This window comes from Leopardus geoffroyi, chromosome E2 (genome assembly GCF_018350155.1).
Source record: "Leopardus geoffroyi isolate Oge1 chromosome E2, O.geoffroyi_Oge1_pat1.0, whole genome shotgun sequence".
In the NCBI taxonomy this organism is placed as follows: Eukaryota; Metazoa; Chordata; class Mammalia; order Carnivora; family Felidae; genus Leopardus; species Leopardus geoffroyi.
In genome coordinates this window covers 15,439,151-15,460,901 of record NC_059335.1, presented here as the reverse complement: position 1 = coordinate 15,460,901, position 21,751 = coordinate 15,439,151, and the positions used below count along the sequence as shown (strand labels likewise).

Here is a 21,751-nt window from a genome sequence, read left to right as displayed (position 1 = left end):
GCAAGAAAAGTTTTTAAGGAAGTCCTGATGGTCTCACCGCCATCATCCCTACTGCATGGCTGTCCTCCCACAGATGTGCCACCTGCTGGAGTATTTCTGTGACCAAGAGCTGCAGCACCGTGTGGAATCCCTAGCAGCCTTTGCGGAGCGCTACGTGGACAAACTCCAGGCCAACCAGCGGGACCGCTATGGCCTCCTCATGAAAGCCTTCACCATGTCCGCAGCTGAGACTGCCCGACGTACTCGCGAGTTCCGCTCCCCACCCCAGGAGCAGGTCTTCTGACCCCTGATCCCAGCTGGCATTATTTTTAAATCCCAACATCAACCCCTCCCCCCACTCTGATCGCTGATGGTACTAAACCTCCAAGCTCAGGCCTGACCCCTGACCCTGTTGATATATTTATCTCTCACTCTTCTATGTCTCTCTGAACCAATAGGACCTCTTAGTAGGACCTCAGACTGACCCTGACTCCTTTCAAACCTCTAATTTCTCAGATAGTCTTCATTAACTCATGGCCTTAGACAGGGACTCACAATTGGATCTTTGATCCTTGATCTCAGAATTTCTGCTCTTGAGCTTCTGACCCTCATTCTAACTTATGACCTTCCCCTAGATAAACATGCTATTGCACTTCAAAGATGGTGAGGATGACGAAGATTGTCCTCTCCCTGAAGAGGTCCGACAGGATTTGCTTGAATTCCATCAAGACTTGCTGGCACACTGTGGTAAGAGATCAGAGAACCCTTCTCCCAGACTTTCTCTTGTGACCTTTCCTGAAGTTTCCCTAAGATTTCCTGATCTTAAATATTTACAGTTTTGGTGCAATGTAACTTTTGGTTGAACGAATGAATGAACAGATACATTAGTGAACAGATAGAGGATAAGTGGAAGGATAAGCTTATATGGGTGTTTGAGCGGATTATATATGGATGGATGGCTATCAGCAAGTGAGTGATGAGTGTGTAAATTGGTGGGTAAAGAGATAAATGAGTAAAGAAATGGGTGAAGAGATGACTGAGTGGACATATGGATAAAGAGAAGGATGATGGATGGATGGACAGATGAATGACTAAAAATTGAATGGAGAGATGGTGGGTGTCTGGTGGGATGAATGGATAATTTCCATTGTTTCTGATAACTTAGTTAATAATCTTACTGAGATTCTTTTATATATGATGAGTTGTTTTTCTCTGGCTGACTTTCAAGTTTTCTGTTTGCCTTTGTTTTGAAACAGTTGGGTATGATGTGTCTAAGTGTAGAGCTCTTTGATTTTATCCTACTTAGAATTTGTTAAGTTTCTTGGATGTATAGATTAATATTTTTCATCAGATTTGGGGGACTTTTGGGCTTTTATTTCTGCACATTTTTGTGGCCATTTTTCATTTCTGTTTCTGGGATTCCCATTATGCATATATTGATATATTTTGTGATGTTCTGGTCCACAGGCTCTAAGGCTCTGTTAGTTTTTCTTCATTCTTTTTTATTCTTCAGACTGGATAACCTCTATTGTCCTAACTTTAAGTTCACTGATTCTTTCTCCTACCAGATCAAATATGCTATTGTATTCCTCTAGTGATTTTAAAATTTCAGTTATTGTACTTTTCAGCCCCAAAAACTTCTATATGGTTATTTTTTTATATGACCTCTTTATTAATATTCTCTATTTGAGGAGTCGCTATCATCATACTTCTCTTTAATACTTTAGACATGGTTTCCTTTAGTTCTTTAACCTATTTACAATAGCTGGTTAAAAAAAATATTTAAAATGCTTCAAAGAATGAATAAATGAACAAACATATGAACATATAGAGAAAAACCCAAGAAGGGATACATGAGTGAGAAATGAATGAATGAACCAATGAATGAACAAAGAAGTGAATGACTGAGTAGATGAATAAACAAACAGATGAAGGACACCCTCTATCTTCTTGACCAACTCCAGGAATTCAGCTGGAGGGAGAGGAGGAGGAGCCAGAGGAAGAGGCCACCCTGGGCAGCCGCCTGATGAGCCTGCTGGAGAAAGTGAGGCTGGTGAAGAAGAAGGAGGAGAAACCTGAGGAGGAACCACCTGCTGAGGAGGCCAAACCCCGTGAGGACTGGGGCCTTAGGGAGGGCCAGGGATGGGGCAGACAGCCTTGTGTTTGGGGAGCCTCTGGGTCCAAGACAGGCCATGAGGAATAGGGAAAAGGGAGGGGTGGATTAATGAGAGAGGAGGAGTGGGAGGTAGGGTGAGAGAAGAGGCATGCCGGAAGTGTGGCCGAAATGTGGGGGCTGCACAGTACGTGTGTTGGACCGGTGTGCCATATGGACTGCCAGAGCAGAGACACACATCCCACGTCGGGATGGTGGAAGCTCCTATACCAGCATGGCTTCTGTGTTCTCATGGATTTTCTTTGTTTTTCTCTTTGTTTTTTTGTTTTTGTTTTTGTTTTTGTTTTGGTGAAACAATAACTATGACGAGGGATTAGAAACACTGTTATGATAAGTGTTGGGCCAGTGGGTCATTGTACAAACCATACATCAGCTCTATCCAACAAGGATATTGTACCAACCCTGATGTTGGTACAGGGTTTAATTCTACAACAGGCAAGGCACTGTTGGCTTGGCTGAGGGATATTGTAGGGGGAAAAAGTCACAGTCTCTGTTCTTCAGGAGTTTAGAATGTTATAACAGATACACATATACATATACCATGATGTCAGGTGGCCATGGGTGCTAAGGAGAAAAATAAAGCTGAGTGATAGGAGAGAGGGGGATAGATGGAGGGGTCAGAGTGGAGGAGTGAGGTATGCAAAGATCTGGGAAGATGATTGGTACAAAGGGAACAGCCAGTGCGAAGGCCCTGAGGCAGGAACATGCTTGGTATGTTTAGAGGCCAGTGTGGGAGTGAGCAGGAGGTGAGGGGCAGGAGATGAGGTCACCAGTGCAAGGCCCAAACTTTAAAAAAAAAAGGGTGGGGGGAGGTGCTGGGTGATTCAGTCGGTTGAACATCCAACTCTTGATTTTGACTCAGGTCATGATCTCATGGTTCGTGAGTTCGAGCCCTGCATCGGGCTCTGTGCTGAGAGTGCAGCATTCTCTCTCTCTGCTCCCTGCCCCCGCCCCCCCCAACTCTTGCTCTCTATCTTAAAATAAACAAATAAACTTTAAAAAAAAGAAGAAGAGGTGCCAGGGCCAGATTGTGTAGCACTTCTGGAAGGTCATGAATTGATATGACACCATCATTCAGTGTCAGTGCATGGAGGTTTCTCCTAAGCCTGAGACACATGAGACCTCTGTCTTTTCTCCCCCCAAATCCTGAGGCATGGATCCAAGGTGGGCTCCCCTAGAGCAGAGACCCTCGCCATGTTGCATGTCATATCCCCAGATGCCTAGAAAGGGCCTGGCAAAGAGAGAAATGGATGCTGGATGTCAGCATGATGAGTCTCAAGGAGGGACTGGGAAAATAAACCCGTTAATCTTGACATCATTTTCAAATGACACCAAATGACATCAAATGACAGTTTGTCTTTGTGTCTGTTGTCTCTCTTGATGAAAAAATCAGCGGTACTTTTATTTATTTTTGTTTTTTTTAATGTGTATTTATTTTTGAGAGAGAGACACAGTGTGAGTGGACGAGGGACAGAGAGAGGGAGACACTGAACCTGAAGCAGGCTCCAGGCTCTGAGCTGTCCAGCACAGAGCCCAATTCAGGGCTTGAACTCATGAACCATGAGATCATGACCTGAGCCCAAGTCGGACGCTTAACTGGCTGAGCCACCCAGGTGCCCCCAAAAATCAGCAGTATTTTTACAGAACAAGTGAAATTGCGACTTGTGCTTTCAAAGGTGCATTATATATTTCAAAGGTGCTTATAATGGTGCTCTGGTATTTTGAATGATACATTTTTTTTTCCTCTTGAAACCTTGAGGGGGCCCTTACTGTCTGGGTATTAGGGTGAAGAGAACAGGGAGGCTCTTAAAGCAATACAAAAAAAAAAAAAAAAAAAAAAAAAAGATCTGCCAGAATCTGCCCCCTCCTGGCAGGTGACGGTAGGGGCGGTTAGTAACTGCGAAGCCCTCTGGAAAGAGGGGCCCTTGCTGCGTTCGGCTCAAGGCCGCAACCCGGCAGTGCGTTCTGACCCTTGTGTTCCCTTCCCAGAGTCGCTGCAGGAGCTGGTGTCCCACACGGTGGTGCGCTGGGCTCAAGAGGACTTTGTGCAGAGCCCTGAGCTCGTCCGGGCCATGTTCAGCCTCCTGCACCGGCAGTACGACGGGCTCGGGGAGCTGCTGCGTGCCCTGCCCCGGGCATACACCATCTCACCATCGTCCATGGAGGACACCATGAGCTTGCTTGAGTGCCTGGGCCAGATCCGATCGCTGCTCATCGTGCAGATGGGTCCCCAGGAGGAAAACCTCATGATCCAGAGCATTGGGTGAGGCTCTGAGGCTCTGCCCCTTCCCCTGACTTTGCACTTCCCCTGGGAAGGAGGGGAGCCCTCCCAGCTCCAGCACGTCCCCCTGGCTCGTGTCCCCCGGATGCAATGATGTCTCCTTCCTTCGCTTCGGGTCCGTCCTTGCGGCGGTGTACTTCTCCCAGTAGCTGGTCCGTCTCCCTGGCTAAGGTCTCCTCCCCTTACCTCTCCATCCGACCTCTGGGGTGACAGCTCTTACTCACCTGTGACTCTTGGCACAAGATTGACCTTCTCTGAGCTTCATCTTTATCTCTGGGCTGGGGAAGAGCCGTGCCTCCCTTGTGGAGTCACAGTGAGGCCTAGTGAGCTCATGAGCGTAGGGGTGGTAGTGATAATACGAATGACAGCATTGAGCACTCACTCAGTGTCGAATGTGCCTCATGCATTCACTCAGCAAGCGTTTATTGAGGACCTACTTTGTGCCAGGCCCTTTCTAGGCATCTGGGGATACGACATGCAACATGGCGAGGGTCTCTGCTCTAGGGGAGCCCACCTTGGATCCATGCCTCAGTTTCCTTATCTGTACAATCGGGGTGATTTCATTCCTGCCATCCAGAGTAGATGTAAAGATCGAATGGGTTGGGATCTGTGAAGGGGGACGGTAAAGGCTCTGGGGGCTCTCCCTGGACTTGGGTCACACCCGGCCCCTGGAAACGCCACCGTACTCTATCTATTCACAGGAACATCATGAACAACAAAGTCTTCTACCAACACCCAAACCTGATGCGGGCACTGGGCATGCACGAGACAGTCATGGAGGTCATGGTGAATGTCCTCGGTGGCGGCGAATCCAAGGTAAGGGGACTGTGTGGGCCGAGGAGCTCAGGGCAGGGGGCCACGGGGGGAGGCACTGACCAGCGGCCCGCTCTGCCCGCCCCAGGAGATCCGCTTCCCAAAGATGGTCACAAGCTGCTGCCGCTTCCTCTGCTACTTCTGTCGCATCAGCCGGCAGAACCAGCGCTCCATGTTCGACCACCTGAGCTATCTGCTGGAGAACAGTGGCATTGGCCTGGGTGAGAACACCTGAGCCCGGGGTGGAGGGAGAGCTGTCCCCCGGGGCCCACGCTCAGTAGTCTATCCAGGCATCCATCTCTGCTGGCTCGCTCACTCGTTCGGTCATTCAACAAACACTCACTCTCAACCCACCCTGGAGGTAGCCCTTAATGAGCGGTGCTGAGGGTCCACCCAGACAGCCGTGGCCCTGGCCCTCACAGGGCTCACGGTGCAGCGTGGAGGACACACAGTGACAGCCCAGGGTGCTCAGCCCTGGGATGGGGAAGCACGGGCCAGTGGAGGCACCTGACCCAGGCTGTAAAAGGGATGGTCAAGGAGGGCTTCCAAGAGGAGGTGAGGCAAGCAGGAGTGAGACTGTCAACTACATACCTCTGAAGAGCACTCTCTCTGCCTCTCGCCCTCACAGGCATGCAGGGCTCCACGCCTCTGGACGTGGCAGCTGCCTCTGTCATCGACAACAATGAGCTGGCCTTGGCATTGCAGGAGCAGGACCTGGAGAAGGTGTGGAAGGAGGAGGCCTGGCCCCCACCTGGCCCCTTGGGGCATCTGCTAATTTGGGAGCCAGTCTATGGGATGGTCCGGGATTGAATCAGAGGGGGAATAATTTGCAGGGAAAGAACAAGGGCCCAGTCACTCACCACCGGGCCGAGTGCAAATCCACGCTTCACCCTCCCGCAGCTGCATGACCTTGGCACATTCCTTGCCCCTCCCCGTACTACCCCCCACCACTACTGTGTGTAGCAACGAAGGGCATGGGCTCTAGAGTTCAGCACCTTACAATAACTCCCCTTGCTCCCTTGCTGTGTGGCCTTGGACAAGTGGCTTAAATTCTCCAGGCCCCTGTCTCCTCATCTGTAGAATGAATATAATAATCCAATAGGGTTATTCCGAGCACGGAATGGGTTAGTCCATGAAACCATTGATAAAACAGTAAGCACTCAACAAGAGTTATCTGCTCGTATAGTATTACTCGTTCAACAAACATTTACTGAGCACCTACTACGTGCCAGACCTGACCAGCAGCAGGGGTACTACAGTGATTGGGACTGTACAGTGTACAGTACTACAGTGATTGAGACAATCAAAAATTCTTGTCCTCATGAAGCTGACGTTCTAGTTGGGAAGATGAATAATAAACAAGATAAATAAGTAAAACATATAGTGTATTAGCTAGTGACGAATGTTAAGGATGAAAAAAGTGAGCAGGGGAAAGAAACGTCAAGTGTCAGGAGGGTGTCCAAGTTTAGACAAGTGTGATCAGAGAATGCCTCACTGAGAAAGTGACTTTCAAGTAAAGCTCTGAAGGAGGAGAGGGGCCATGTGGACATCAGGGGAAGAGCATTCCAGGCAGGGGAACCGCCAGTGCAAAGACCCCGAGGCAGAAGTGAGCTTCATGAGTTTGAGACCAGTTTGGTTAGAGCAGGGGGAGTGAGGGGTTAGGGGTGGGAAGTGAGGGCAGGGAGGTGACAGGGAAGATTGTGCAGAGGGTCTTGTGGGGCCTCTGCATTTTACCTGGAGCGAGACGGCGCCACAGGAGGGTTCCAAGCAGGGAAGGGACGTGGCCTGACTCAGGCTGTTTGCAGGGTCCTTCTGTGCGTGGGATAGACTGGGGGAGCAGGGAACCCAGGAAGGAGACCACGTGACGGTCCAGGTGGGAGGTGAGGGCTCAGGGTGAGGATTATCGTTCGCCGAGAGATCCAGACGTGAATGAGGTCGCAGAGCTCCAGCCATGGGCAGGGAAGGGAGCCTTGGGGAGGAGGTGGTGCGGGTCTGGCCTCGGTCTGAGCCCGTCTCCACTCCCAGGTCGTGTCCTACCTGGCGGGTTGTGGCCTTCAAAGCTGCCCCATGCTCCTGGCCAAAGGGTACCCAGACATCGGCTGGAACCCTATTGGCGGTGAGCGCTACCTGGACTTTTTGCGCTTCGCCGTCTTCGTCAACGGTGAGTCAGGAGTTGGCGGTGGCGGCGGGACAGGAGGCCGGGGTCCCCCACCCAGCCAGCCTCCCTCAGGGTGTGGTCCCCGTCCTGGCTCGGCAGGGATTCCTCCAGGCGGGCTGGGGCAGGGTCCAGAGGCCAGTGGGGGCCCGGGGTTAACCCTTGAGGTGCTGGGTCCTGGGCTGCCGGGGCAGGGTCCCCGGGGCAGCGGCTCATGAGGCCTCCGGACCCGCCGGAGCCGCCAGGTGAGAGTGTGGAGGAGAACGCCAACGTGGTGGTGCGGCTGCTCATCCGCAAGCCCGAGTGCTTCGGGCCTGCCCTGCGGGGTGAGGGCGGCTCGGGGCTGCTGGCCGCCATCGAAGAGGCCATTCGCATCTCTGAGGACCCGGCGCGGGATGGCCCGGGCGTCCGCAGGGACCGGCGGCGTGAGCAGTGAGTCTCCCACCCCCTTCTCAGCGGCAGAGCCCAACTTCCCCGTGCCCCTTGCTGCCTCCCCCACACGCCACCCCCCTTCTTCTGCAGCTTTGGGGAGGAGCCCCCCGAGGAGAGCCGGGTGCACCTGGGACACGCCATCATGTCCTTCTACGCTGCCTTGATCGACCTGCTGGGACGCTGTGCGCCGGAGATGCATGTGAGAGCTGGAGGTCCAGGGACAGGGAGGGGCACGCCTGGGCGACCTCGAACCTCTTCAGTCGGGCACTGGACGACACTGACGGCGCTCTCGTGATGTGGGTGGTCTTAGGCTAACCAATCCTGGGGACACACCAGTGACCAAGACTGCCCTAGGCCTGGCTCTCACGGAACTCCCAGTCCAGCGGCGGCGGGGGCGGGGGGGGGGGGTGGCGACCAAGCACTGAGAGCCGGGGACAGTCGGGGCTTCAGTAGAGGAGCACTAGGAGCAGAGGAGTCAGGGCTGGGAGTTCGAGAGCTCGCCCCACGAGGAGTCCTGCTCTGCCTGCCGGTGGGTCAGGAAGGGATGGATGGACTAACGACCAAATGGGGCAGAGGGTGCTGGATGACGTGCCCCCTTCCATCTTCCAGCTAATCCAAGCCGGCAAGGGCGAGGCCCTGCGGATCCGCGCCATCCTGCGCTCCCTCGTGCCCCTGGATGACCTTGTGGGCATCATCAGCCTCCCGCTGCAGATCCCCACGCTGGGCAAAGGTGCCGAGGGGGCAGGACTCGGCAAGGAAGGGAGGCTGGAGAGGGAGCGGGTGGGGCCGAAGGGCAACCCTGACCCCCTGCCCTCGTGGCCCACAGACGGGGCTCTGGTACAGCCAAAGATGTCGGCATCTTTCGTGCCGGACCACAAGGCATCCATGGTGCTCTTCCTGGACCGGGTGTATGGCATCGAGAACCAGGACTTCCTGCTGCACGTGCTGGACGTGGGGTTCCTGCCCGACATGCGGGCGGCCGCCTCGCTGGACACGGTGAGCAGCCCCGCCCCTGCCGAGCCACCCTCCCCGCCGCCCGTGAGGGAGCAGGATGGTCAAGGGCACAGCGGCAGCGCTTCTGTCTGTTCTGGGCATGTGTACATCTCATAATCCTCCCTCCCCACCCCCCATCAAGATAGAAAACGAAACCAAGAGGAACTCTGAGTTCTGGGCGAGGGTGGGTGGAGATCTTCAACATCTCATCTTTCTTCTTTAAGAAATGATCATTCTCGGTGATGGCTCAGCACCAAGGAGACAAAGACCTGCGCTCAACAGCAACAATAATAGTTATATAGATATTTAATAGTTATATAGTTAGAGAATAGTGGGGGACAAAGCCGAGTAAGACGAAGACTGAGAACTGACCACTGGTGTGGCCAAATGGAGGTCACTGGTGACCTCGATGAGCACTTTCAGTGAGGCGGTGGGGTAAAAGCCTTACTGGCGAGCGTTTACGAGGGTCTGGCAGGTGAGGCATTGGAGACAGTGAGTGGACGTGACCAGCCCAAACCAAAGTATGGGTAACTCCGTGGATAAACCAGTTTTTCTAGCAAATAAATAGCATTGAAAAGAGGAGGAAAGGAGACCGTTACAGATGAAAAGACCTGAGACCCAGCAGCCAAATGCAGTAGGGGGGCCCTCCTGGTGCCCTGATCCAAACAATCCCGGCTACAAGTGAGACACTTGGAGAAAGTTGGTGAAGGACTTTACGCGGTTGTTAATTCTGTTAGGTGCGAAAACGGCAGCGTGGGGTGTGAAACGGAAGCAGGTGTCTGAATGGAGACACAAAGCTGAATGTCTATGGGTGGAGTGGTAAATGGCTGGGATTGTATGAAAGTATCACAGGAAGAAAGGTGAGGGAGAGGACATAAGCATGCAGAACTTTGTCTGCAGGGCTGTCTACTCTGGGTAACGGGGGCTCACTACTTGGCGCCTCGGCTGCGGTGGGTTTGAAAATTTGCGTGGTTCGAAGAGATCATAGAGACTGGGAGGAGCAGGTGTGGGGGGAAGGTCCGAAGCCAGGGCGACCCCAGGAGGGCGAAGCGGGCCTGAGCCCCACCCCCCCCCCACCCCGCTCTGCTCCCCAGGCCACTTTCAGCACTACGGAGATGGCGCTGGCGCTGAACCGCTACCTGTGCCTGGCGGTGCTGCCGCTCATCACCAAGTGTGCGCCGCTCTTCGCGGGGACCGAGCACCGCGCCATCATGGTGGACTCCATGCTTCACACGGTGTACCGCCTGTCCCGCGGCCGCTCGCTCACCAAGGCGCAGCGCGACGTCATCGAGGAATGTCTCATGTCGCTCTGCAGGTGGGGAGGGGCCGGGGGGCGGGGGCGGGGCCGCGGGGGCCGGCCGGCCTGGGGGTGAGACCCCCACCGCCCCGCGCCTGTCTCCGCAGGTACATCCGCCCGTCCATGCTGCAGCACCTGCTAAGGCGCCTGGTGTTCGACGTGCCCATCCTTAACGAGTTCGCCAAGATGCCGCTCAAGGTGAGGGCGAGCCCTCGGGCCGCCTCGGGGCTCTTTTGTGACTCACCGTCCGGCCCCGTTAACCGGCCAAGCGAGGGCGGCGTCCCCACGGAAACCTCTGAGGCGTTCTCATTGCCGTACTAGGATTTCCAGGACGGTCGCTAGGCGTCGTCGGGGCCTCTAACGCTCCCTAGTCAGCGTTTAATTTGCCTAACAGTGAGCCAGCCCTCGCCTAGATTAGCACGTCTTTGCATGAGCACACCGCTTTTCCTAATCAGCGCGCTTACTCGCACGCCCAGACCACCAGCCTTACGCTTTTCCAACGAGTGCATTCATCTGAATACATAGCACCACAGCTATTCTGAATATTCGCAGTCTTTCCTGTTAGTTTTTTCGTTTGCATGCTGGTTTGCATAAGGAGACACCCCTTGTCTGGACTGATTTGCATAATACATCTAAATCAACCCCCATTTCAGATTTGCCTATTGGATGTGGAGGTCCTCTTCCCAATTACCATATATTTGCATGGGGCTCTGCGTGTATTTGCCCGCCATGGTAATTCACAGAAGCGCACATCACTCTGTCCATACGTCCATTTGCACACAACCCTACCCGTGGATTAATCTTAACATACTTATTTGTGTAAAACGACACCAGACAAATCCGGCCCTGGCCCAATGCCTATCCTGACTCCACGTTAGAGCACTGAATTTGCATCATAAACGGCCCCAGACCACTCCCCAATAAGCACTTTCCCTTAGTACCTGCATGACCCACGTCCCCTTCATAATTTAAAAGCCCCGGCCTCCTTGGCTTTGCTTTTGCCGGCCACCTACTACGCGCCCCTCATTTGTGTGTCGTCCTCTTGCTCCCACCCAGCTCCTCACCAACCACTATGAGCGCTGCTGGAAGTATTACTGCCTCCCCACAGGCTGGGCTAGCTTCGGGGTCACCTCAGAGGAAGAGCTGCACCTCACCCGTAAACTCTTCTGGGGCATCTTTGACTCACTGGCCCACAAGGTCCGGGCACGTGGGGGGGCGCCGAAAGGAGCCTGCTTGGAGGGCTTGGGGGCCAAAGTGGGGGGGGGTCCAGAATGAAATTACCAAATTCAGGGGTTCAGGGAGGGAGCTAGTTCTGCAGGTTTGGATCCAGGAGAATCTAGGAGTTGGGTCTCTGGTTTGGCTGTTACAGAAAAGGCGATGGGCGCTAGTCTGGGGGCTTGGAGAGGGGTGATGCCGGGGTGGTTTAGAGGGTTTGGGTTTCAGGGAGAGAGACCATAACTGATGTCTGGGGGCTCAGGGAAGAGGGGTTGATTAGTAGAGGGGTGAGTTTGAGGCCCTAGGGCTCCAGGATTTGAAGGCTCAGCCAGGCCTGCAGTGACCCCTCCTCCCCGGCATCCCCAGAAGTATGATCCAGAGCTATACCGCATGGCCATGCCCTGTCTGTGCGCCATCGCAGGGGCCCTGCCCCCCGACTACGTGGACGCCTCATATTCATCCAAGGCCGAGAAAAAGGCCACGGTGGATGCTGAAGGCAACTTTGACCCTCGGCCCGTGGAGACCCTCAAGTGAGGAGGCCTGGGGGCAGGAGCGGGGTGGGGACTGGGGACCGGGAGAGGGAGAAGGATTCGGACATGGAAGGATGGGCCAGCGCTAACATCTGCCCACCCTATCCCCCCTAATAGTGTGATCATCCCAGAGAAGCTGGACTCCTTCATCAACAAGTTTGCGGAGTACACACATGAGAAGTGGGCCTTCGACAAGGTTGGCGTCAGGGTCCTCCCTCACCCCCCAGCAGCCCCCGTTCCTGCCAGCCTTTCTCAAGACCCCACCTGCCCCCCCACCCCAGACTCAGGTCTTCCCTGAGGCCCCAGATTTCCCTGGGACCCCAAACTCTTTTGAGACCCCAAAGCCTCTTCCAGAGCCTTCCGCCCCTCCAGGGTTTCCCCTCTGCGTCTCCCGGGCTGCTCTCTCCTCCTCATCCTGCCCCCCGCCCCCACCTCCATGGTGGTGCGACCTGTCCCCTCTCCACCTCCAGATCCAGAACAACTGGTCCTATGGGGAGAACATAGATGAGGAACTGAAGACCCACCCCATGCTGAGGCCCTATAAGACCTTTTCAGAGAAGGTGAGCAAATCTCAGGGCCCAGTGCTGAGGGTCCAAAATGAAACCTCCAAATTCGAGCGTTCAGAGAGGAGTGAGGCAGCTTCATCAGTTTGGATCTAGCTGGGGCTGCGGGTTAGGGCTCCGCATGCATGGACTTTGCCTTCCCTCACACGTGGCTGCCTCCCCAGACCCCGGACTTCTAGTGTTCCTTCTCTTAGAAAGAGTCAGACTGGATTTGATTCTTTGACTGTGCCATTTAACTTCTCGGAGTCTCCAGAGTAAAATGAGATCATGAGAGTTTTGTTTGGGAGACTCTGTTACAGAGCAGGTAAGAGACTGGAGTTCGAATCCGAGCTGGACCACTTCCTCCTAGCCACGTAGTCGAGGCTTTCCACTTCTTAGGACACTGGAGGCCAGTAAGGCTGAGGCAGGGACTCCTCCCTCTACCTCCCTCCCATGCCATCTCACCACCTCCACGCCTTCCTGTCCACCCCAGGACAAAGAGATTTACCGTTGGCCCATCAAGGAGTCCTTGAAGGCCATGATTGCTTGGGAATGGACGATAGAGAAGGCCAGGGAGGGAGAAGAGGAGAAGACAGAAAAGAAGAAAACGCGGAAGATATCCCAAAGTGCCCAGGTGGGGGCGGGGCCGGGGCCGGGGCAGAGGGCGGGGTCATGGGAGGTGGTGAGCGGCGGGGGCGGGGCCAGGAGAGTGTGGGGCCAGGCGGGAGGTGGGGTTGAGAAGGGAGAAGGGCCAAGGAAAGGACGTTGGGGGGGGGGGGGGGCAGGGGTCAGGGAAATCTTGGGGGCCCGGAGCCAGATGCCCGCCAAGGCTGAGAGATCTGGGAAGGGAGTGGGCGTGGGTCTGAAGAACTGCGAAGGGCAAAGGAGAGGAGGGCGTGACTTAGCGACAGGGCCTTATGGGGCGGGGCGAAGAGCAGGGGTCTAGGGCCAGTGGAGGAGGTAAACTGTGTTGGGGCCCGGACTTCCTGCTAGTCCATCAAGCACCCCCATTTCTCCCTCGTCCTCCCAGACTTATGATCCGCGAGAAGGCTACAACCCCCAGCCCCCGGACCTCAGCGGAGTTACCCTGTCCCGGGAGCTGCAGGTGAAACCCCTGATCCTTTGTCTAGAGGCATGGAGGTGTTTGTTGGGGTTGAGAAGGACATCCTCTGAGTCCGGGCCTTGACTCTTTCGTCCATTCCAGGCCATGGCAGAACAACTGGCGGAAAATTACCACAACACGTGGGGGCGGAAGAAGAAGCAGGAGCTGGAGGCCAAGGGTGAGAGCGTCCGTCCCATCCCCGCACAGGCCCCTCTTCACCGAAGTCCCCTAACTCCAGAGTCCCAAGGGCTTAAGTTAGAGTTGTGTGGCTTTGAACCATTGCTTTCGCCACCCCCGATAATAACAACATCTACTACCATAGGGCTGTGGTGAGCATATGACGATCCTCTGAAAGCCAGGATTCGGTTCTCTTACCTCTGTCTTTATTAGTCTAATTATGCGTGCTCTCAGCAGCAAGAACCACTTCAGTGAGAGTGGCCTGGGTCTCCCCAGTCCTCTGATTTCTGGTCTTTGCGGCTCCAGGTGGTGGGACCCACCCCCTGCTGGTCCCCTACGACACACTGACAGCCAAGGAGAAGGCACGAGACCGAGAGAAGGCCCAGGAACTGCTAAAGTTCCTGCAGATGAACGGCTATGCTGTCACCAGGCACGTGGGCTGCAAGCCCGGCCAGGGAGGGGCGGGGAATGTGAGAGGAAGAACGAGCCAGGCCCAAACTGGGGAAAGCTGGACTGGGGTAAAGCGGCGGAGCCAGGGAAGGGAGGTGGCTGAGAGGGGTGGGGCCCGGAGAGCAGAGGTGGGGCCAGAGAAAGGAGGCGGCTACGAGGGTGGGCCCTGGAGAGGGGGGGAGGGGCCAGGGGAGAGGAAGCCAAGATGGGGGGGCCTCCTCAGAGCGGGGAGCAAGGTCAGAGAGTGGGGGGCCGAGAGGGTGGGGCCTCGGGAGAAGAGTTAGGACCTGGGAGGGGAGGAGGCTAAGAGGGTGGGGCTTGGGGGACTGTTTGGGGCCAGAGAGGGGAGGGGCTAGGCCTGGGAGGAGAGGCAAGGCCGGGGATCACAGGAGGCTAAGGGGGCGGGGCCTGAGGGGAGGCGGGGCCTGAGGAGGAGAGGCGGGGCCAGGGAACTGAGGGAGCTCGAGGGGGACCTGGCGTGGGGCAGAAGCCTGCAGCGGCCGGGCGTAGGAAAGCAGAGGGGAACTGGAGAGGAGCGGGGAACAGGGCTGACCCCTCTCTGCCTGTCCACGCAGAGGCCTTAAGGACATGGAGCTGGACACGTCTTCCATCGAGAAACGGTTCGCCTTTGGCTTCCTGCAGCAGTTGCTGCGCTGGATGGACATTTCCCAGGAGTTTATCGCCCACCTGGGTACGGGGGAGTCCCTCCCCATGCCGGCCATACCTGCAGGTTCACCCAAGGACCCGGCGCGTGCATTTCTCCTTCCCTCCCCTCACCTCATTATTGTGCCAGACACTGTTCCTTCCAGGTGTTGAGAACACAGCAGTGAACGAGACAAAGATCCTTGTCCTCCAGCGTTTACATTCCTGTGGTGCCTTCAGACGATTAACGTCAGATACCTTAAGTTTTTAGAAGGCAGTTAGCGTTTGGGGAGGAAGAATACACTAGAACCAGCTAAGGAAGACTGGGAGTTGTGGTGGGGGGGGGATTGGGGGAGTGGAGCCCTTTAAATTTTAAATAGAGTAATTGGGAAGACATTGAAGGAGCTGGGAGGGTGCTGGCCATACATCCGAGGAGAGTATTCCAGGCAGAGGAACAGCCAGTGCGAAGGTTCTGAGAAGTCCCTGGGGAAACAGGAGGCCCAACTGGCTGAAGCAGAGTGACTGAGTGCGGACAGTGGGAGGAGACGGGGCAGATCACGTAGGGCTTTGCAGGCATGGGGAGGACTGTGGCTTTTTACCCCAAGTGGAATAGCACCACGGGAGGGTTCTGAGCAGGAGAGAGCCCTGACCTGCTTCAGGTGTTCACAGACTCCCCTTGGCTGCATTAGGGACAGATTGTGGGCGTAGGGACCAAAGAGGGTGAGGATTGGGCAGATTCTGGGTCTCTTTTGGGGATGGAGGCTGTTGGTGTGCCCCATACGTGCCTCTTACACCCCACTAAGAATCACAGCTGGCCCCTAGAATCCCTCCCAGCTTCCCCCAGAGATGCCAACATTCCCCCTGAGAGCCACCCAGGACCCCCAGACCCCCTCAGATGAGTGGCACAGCAGGACGCACGCACACACCTCGCCTCGAATCCCACATGCTGATCCTCCATGCTGAGCGCCTCTCGGCAACTCCCTCTCCTCTCTGTGCCTCGGTTTCCCCATCTGTCCACCGTAACCAGTCACAGTTCTGTCCTGTTCTTGCTGGGTGACCTGGGCTGAGTTATTTCATCTCAGTTCCCTCATCTGTAAAATGAAGGAGGGGGACCAACTGTACAGACCTCCAAGTTGGGAGGAGATCGTGCGAGGGCCAGGGACATTATTAGCATTATTATTATCATTAATTATTACTCTCACTGTTATTATTACCTGAAATTGACTTCTGCTTTAAAATTAATTCTAGTCTGTCAACATTGACTTCTTGTTTCATTCATTCATTCATTCATTCATTCCACATTGACTCAGTGCCAAGTACTGAAGTTCAGGAAGAAGAGGGCTGGTGAGGAAGCGGATGTTCCATGACCTTACTCCATCCTAGTTTATCCTCTTCCCCATTTTCAGCCGCAGGAAGGGCTTGATCAAGGAGTTAGGGGGAAACACAGGAAAGACAGGAGAGAGAGGTTCACCTCAAAGCCAACAGAGGTGGCTTTATACCAAGCATTAATCTCTCGTCTTTTCCTCCCTTAACCCTCGAGTCCCCTCCCTCCCGAGGCACCTTCTGAGTTCCCCAGCCTTGAACCCACCAACACCTCTCTTTTCCCTCCGCCACCAGAGGCTGTGGTCAGCAGTGGACGAGTGGAAAAGTCCCCCCACGAACAGGAGATTAAATTCTTTGCCAAGGTGAGAGGTGGACTGAGAAGCTGGAGGGGGCTGGGGACTGGTGGACCCCTTCACCCAGTCCCCCTGCACCCAGCCCGCCTCGTCTCTTCCCCACCCCACCCCCAGATCCTGCTGCCTTTGATCAACCAGTACTTCACCAACCACTGCCTCTATTTCCTGTCCACACCGGCCAAAGTGCTGGGCAGTGGTGGCCACGCCTCCAACAAGGAGAAGGAAATGATCACCAGGTGGGCTACCCTGTGACCCCTGACCCCGCCTCCTGACCTCACGGGATTGCAATCCTGGACCCTGTCCTCCCAACCTGGGACTGTCTGGGCTCTGTCCTGGGTGTTGGGCACTGACCACTCTACCTACAGAGGTGACTGAAGGGTGAGGGTGACTCCCTGTCCTCTTGTGCCCAGGACCGAGGGGTCTCCCAGGATGTAGGACTTTCAGGCAAATGGGATGAATTGGTCGCCCTGTCAGAAAGGCAGACCAGCCTCCCCACCCCCCAGCACCCCCGTGTCTGCCCCTTACTCTCAAGCTTGCTCATCTCTCTGCCCCTTCCCCACCTTTCCTGTCACCTTTGTTCTCTTCTCCACCATCCTATGTCCTCCTGGCTGTGTCTTCTGTCCCTCTGTCCCTGTCCCTAACTCTGCCGCTGCTGTCCTTGTCCCGTGGTGTCCTCACTGTCTGTTTCCCCCGTCCTTATGTCCCTTTCTTTCTTCAGCCTCTTCTGCAAGCTTGCGGCTCTTGTACGGCACCGAGTTTCTCTCTTTGGTAAGTAGCTCCCCGCCCCGAGTTCTTCTCTCTAACCTTCCCTCTCTCCCTGCAATCTCCAACCCCACCCTGAAGAAACAGCTCCCGGTTCAGGCCTCAATTTGAACAACCTCCACCGTGTTGTTCCTCTGGACCCAGACATGGACTGGGTAGTCCTAGGGACAGGGCTGTGCCTGGGACAGCGCTGGGCCCTGCCCTCGTGGAGCCCCCAGGCCGGTGGGGACACAGACTCATCCTCAGTGATGGCCCGAAGGTCAGAGCTGGGATGGGGGAGGTGCAGGCAGAGCGGGTTTGGGGAAGGATCAGGTCCTGTGGGGGTCCAGGTGGAGGTGGGGCAGGGGGGAGGTGGATGTAGGGGAAGGCACTGCCCTTGTAGCCCTTCCTTCACCCTCTCCCGTCTCCCTTTCCCAGGGACGGATGCCCCAGCTGTGGTCAACTGTCTTCACATCCTGGCACGCTCCCTGGATGCCAGGTATGGGGCCTGGTGGCCACCCCCGCCCCAAACCCCTGTTCTCCTTGACCTCCTGAAATCCCGAATCTCAGATTCTAGAACTGGCGCGCCCCGGCTTCCCTCCTAGGACGGTGATGAAGTCAGGCCCCGAGATCGTGAAGGCCGGCCTCCGCTCCTTCTTTGAGAGCGCCTCAGAGGACATCGAGAAGATGGTGGAGAACCTTCGTCTGGGCAAGGTGTCACAAGCACGCACGCAGGTGAAGGGTGTGGGCCAGAACCTCACCTACACCACGGTGGCCCTGCTGCCGGTCCTCACCACGCTTTTCCAGCACATCGCCCAGCACCAGTTCGGAGACGATGTTATCCGTAAGGACCCCTGACCCCAAGGGCAGGGCTGGGGCCGGGGGTGGGGTGCAATTCTGCTGACACCAGCCATCCCCGTGTGCCCGGCAGAATCCCCAGGTGTCTGAGTGTGCACTCAGTGAATTGGTAGGTAACAGAATGAGTTAATGAGACAGAATGAGTTAATGAGGATATAAGTTCGGCAGCTTTTTTTTTTTTTTTTAACGTTTATTTATTTTGAGAGACAGAAACAGAATATGAGCAAGGGAGGGGAGAGACAGAGGGAGACACAGAATCCGAAGCAGGCTTCAGGCTCCGAGCTGTCAGCGCAGAGCCCGACGCAGAGCTCGAACCCATGAACCGTGAGATCATGACCTGATCTGAAGTCAGACGCTTAACCAACCGAGCCACCCAGAGACCCCTGAGTTCAGCAGCTTCTAACAAAAGACCCTAAGTCACTGTTAGCTTAAACAAGAAAGGGGTGTATTTCTTTCTCATGTAAGAGCCTACTTGTGAGTGCATCACCATGTCAGAAGCCCAGGCTCCCTCCATCTTGTTACCCTGCCATCTTGGAAATACTGCCTTTATCCGCAGGGTCCCGGATGGCACGGCGTTCATTACATCCCCATTCTAGTCTGTAAGAGGAGAGAGGAAGCAAAGAGGAGGGCACTGCAATTCTTTACATTTTTTTTTTCAACGTTTATTTATTTTTGGGACAGAGAGAGACAGAGCATGAACGGGGGAGGGGCAGAGAGAGAGGGAGACACAGAATCGGAAACCGGCTCCAGGCTCTGAGCCATCAGCCCAGAGCCCGACGCGGGGCTCGAACTCACGGACCGCGAGATCGTGACCTGGCTGAAGTCGGACGCTTAACCGACTGCGCCACCCAGGCGCCCCGGGCACTGCAATTCTTTTACAAGAACGACCTAGATGTGGTCTGTGTCACTCCTGCTTACATCCATCTCGTTGGCCAGAATTCAGCATGCGGCCACATGTCACCGCAAGGGGGGCTGGGAAAGTAGCCTTTATTCTGGGAGGTCACGTGTCCAGCTAAACATTGGAGGTCTGTTCCTAAAGAGCAGAGAAAAGTTAAGAGCAGATATTGGGAGTCTATTAGCAGCGTCTGCCGTTTGTCTGCTACCAAATGGCACACCTGTTGTGTGACCCAGCCTGGGATCTGGGAACACAATGTGCACAGTGTGTTCGTGAGACACAGGCAAGATGCAACACCCAGTGGAGTGTCAGGTCCTCAAACAAAGAGCCTTATGAGATGTGGTCTGGACTGTGGGGGGCGGGGGAAGGACGGCGGGGGTGCTGGAGGGAGAGATGTTCAGGAGGCCGAGGAGATGGGCGGTGGAGGGGAGGTATCCAGAGTGAAGCCCAAGGCCCCGGCCTGCGACACTCGGATAGTGGGGCCTCCAGGATACGGGGACTGGGAGCAGTAACGAGTCGGGGAGATGCCAAGGTCAATTGGGCCAAGGGGCCCAGGGAACACCCTGGGAAGGTGTCCAGGACGGGCCAGCAGGCCACGGGCCGTGGGGATTGGTGGATGCCGAGCCATGTCTCAGTTCACCGTTTCTTTGAAATTAGAACCTTTTGCTAAAAGTAAGAAAAGTTGAACGTGGTTGGGGCTCTTCCCCCACCCTCACGTTTTGTTCAGAGAATTAAAAATTTTTTAATGTTTATTTATTTTTGAGAGGGAGAGACAGACAGAGAGTGAGTGGGGTAGGGCACAGAGAGAGGGAGACACAGAATCGGAAGCAGGCTCCAGGCTCCGAGCTGTCAGCACAGAGTCCGACACGGGGCTCGAACTCACAGACTGAGAGATCATGACCTGAGCCGAAGCCAGACGCTCAACCGGCTGAGCCACCCAGGTGCCCCTGTTTAGAGAATTTTAAAGTGTCCAGAAGAGTCAGAAGAAGAGAATTGTTCACAATTTGCCCCGTTTGCTTAACCTTTCACTTTATGAGCAAAAGTATTTGCAGACCTTTTTGTTGAACTTTAGAATGTGAGTTCCACAGACCGTGACACCTCATCCCTAAATACTGAGTCTGCACCTCCTGGAATGAGAACCTTCTGTTTGTCATGAAATCACAATATCATTATCACCACCTAACCTGACTGTGCTTGAATTTCCCTCATTACTCTCAAAATGTCTTTGATTTAAAAAAAAAAAAAATTCGGGGCGCCTGGGTGGCGCAGTCGGTTAAGCGTCCGACTTCAGCCAGGTCACGATCTCGCGGTCCGTGAGTTCGAGCCCCGCGTCAGGCTCTGGGCTGATGGCTCAGAGCCTGGAGCCTGTTTCCGATTCTGTGTCTCCCTCTCTCTCTGCCCCTCCCCCGTTCATGCTCTGTCTCTCTCTGTCCCAAAAATAAATAAAAACGTTGAAAAAAAAAATTCAGAATCCAGTCAGGTTTTTCTCCTTGCATTTGGTTGTTATGTCCACGTGTCTCTTCAATCTAGAACTGCCCCCTTGCCCTCTTTTTATCTCGAGACATTTGTAAAGTTGCTGAGGTTCCTAACCTGGTCTTCCGGGGGTCGGCAGGGGGATGACCTAAAATTATCGTCAGGGTTGGATGTTTGCATTTTTCTGGAGAGTGTCCATCGCTATCATCAAAGAGATCCGTGACTCCCCTCCAAGGAAAGAGCAGCCTTTACTGAGTGCCTGTTGTGTGACCTGTTCCAACTGGTTTCCAAGCATTAATCTTTTGATCCTTACAACCACCCCATGAGGAAGATACTATAGGTATCCCCATTTTACAGATAGGGAAACTGAGGCCAAGAGAGTGTTGGCACTTTGCTCAAGTCACAAAACTGGTAAATGGCAGGCTGGCTCTCGACTGCCCAGCTCTTATGGAGGTGAGGGAGGAGGGCGGGGGAGGACGAGGATGGTGGGTGCTTCCCCCACCCTCACCCTCCCTCTCTCCCTCAGTGGATGACGTCCAGGTCTCTTGCTACCGAACGCTGTGCAGTATCTACTCTCTGGGAACCACCAGGAACCCTTACGTGGAAAAGTAAGGAGAGAGAGCCATAGTTTGGGGCTGGGGTGGGTGCTGGGGGGATGGGGGAAGGAAGGAGCAGGAGAAGATGGGGGTGGGTGAAAAGCAGAAATGAGCAGTCTTCCACGACGGACATGCTCGGCGGCAGCTGCAGTTCACCGAGGCGGCCACTTGAGGGCACTCGGGGGAAGGCCAGTGAAGGAAGCCCGATTGGCCCCAGGCGCCTGCTGGCCAGGATGGCAGGTGGCTCCCTGCCGGGGTGCAAGCTTGCCCCGGCAGGAGGCACACAGAAGGGAGGGTGGTACACAGGAGTCACAGCACGCTGGGGGCACCGAGGAGGGGCCCTGGCAGTGCCCGTGTGGGTGGGCTCTCCTAAGCTAGGATCACCAGTTAGGGCGAGAGGGCACGTGAGAACCCAAGGAAAAGGCCACGTTCGTGCTTTGGGTGGATGGCTGGGCTCCAGAGAGTTCTGGGGAGACGCACTCCTATGGAGACGGAGGCTGGGACGCAGCACCAGCACCGGGCGGGGGGCGTCTCAGAGCTAAGCAGCCCCCTCTTCCAGGCTGCGGCCGGCCCTCGGGGAGTGCCTGGCCCGCCTGGCAGCGGCCATGCCGGTGGCGTTCCTGGAGCCTCAGCTGAACGAGTATAACGCCTGCTCCGTGTACACCACCAAGTCTCCCCGGGAGCGGGCCAGTAAGTGGTGTGGGGCTGGAGCGGGTGTGAGGAAACGTCCT

General features: G+C 55.2%; 1 protein-coding gene across 5 annotated transcripts in view; it reads left to right on the top strand.

Moving 5' to 3' along the window:
- Nucleotides 1-21,751, top strand: part of RYR1 (ryanodine receptor 1) — a 119,170-nt gene that overhangs the window by 43,039 nt on the left and 54,380 nt on the right. For all 5 annotated transcript variants that reach the window (XM_045442449.1, XM_045442447.1, XM_045442450.1 and 2 more), the window contains 30 exons: nucleotides 74-274; nucleotides 615-726; nucleotides 1,944-2,090; nucleotides 4,142-4,415; nucleotides 5,135-5,249; nucleotides 5,335-5,467; nucleotides 5,875-5,969; nucleotides 7,272-7,407; nucleotides 7,647-7,833; nucleotides 7,924-8,032; nucleotides 8,443-8,563; nucleotides 8,660-8,829; nucleotides 9,921-10,141; nucleotides 10,231-10,321; nucleotides 11,180-11,320; nucleotides 11,705-11,868; nucleotides 11,986-12,064; nucleotides 12,339-12,428; nucleotides 12,904-13,044; nucleotides 13,441-13,515; nucleotides 13,615-13,690; nucleotides 13,996-14,119; nucleotides 14,715-14,830; nucleotides 16,399-16,466; nucleotides 16,572-16,693; nucleotides 17,176-17,225; nucleotides 17,637-17,697; nucleotides 17,804-18,042; nucleotides 20,951-21,032; nucleotides 21,580-21,710. In XM_045442449.1, the coding sequence (XP_045298405.1) occupies nucleotides 74-274; nucleotides 615-726; nucleotides 1,944-2,090; nucleotides 4,142-4,415; nucleotides 5,135-5,249; nucleotides 5,335-5,467; nucleotides 5,875-5,969; nucleotides 7,272-7,407; nucleotides 7,647-7,833; nucleotides 7,924-8,032; nucleotides 8,443-8,563; nucleotides 8,660-8,829; nucleotides 9,921-10,141; nucleotides 10,231-10,321; nucleotides 11,180-11,320; nucleotides 11,705-11,868; nucleotides 11,986-12,064; nucleotides 12,339-12,428; nucleotides 12,904-13,044; nucleotides 13,441-13,515; nucleotides 13,615-13,690; nucleotides 13,996-14,119; nucleotides 14,715-14,830; nucleotides 16,399-16,466; nucleotides 16,572-16,693; nucleotides 17,176-17,225; nucleotides 17,637-17,697; nucleotides 17,804-18,042; nucleotides 20,951-21,032; nucleotides 21,580-21,710 (3,871 nt within the window). The remainder of the gene's footprint in view (nucleotides 1-73; nucleotides 275-614; nucleotides 727-1,943; nucleotides 2,091-4,141; nucleotides 4,416-5,134; nucleotides 5,250-5,334; nucleotides 5,468-5,874; nucleotides 5,970-7,271; nucleotides 7,408-7,646; nucleotides 7,834-7,923; nucleotides 8,033-8,442; nucleotides 8,564-8,659; nucleotides 8,830-9,920; nucleotides 10,142-10,230; nucleotides 10,322-11,179; nucleotides 11,321-11,704; nucleotides 11,869-11,985; nucleotides 12,065-12,338; nucleotides 12,429-12,903; nucleotides 13,045-13,440; nucleotides 13,516-13,614; nucleotides 13,691-13,995; nucleotides 14,120-14,714; nucleotides 14,831-16,398; nucleotides 16,467-16,571; nucleotides 16,694-17,175; nucleotides 17,226-17,636; nucleotides 17,698-17,803; nucleotides 18,043-20,950; nucleotides 21,033-21,579; nucleotides 21,711-21,751) is intronic.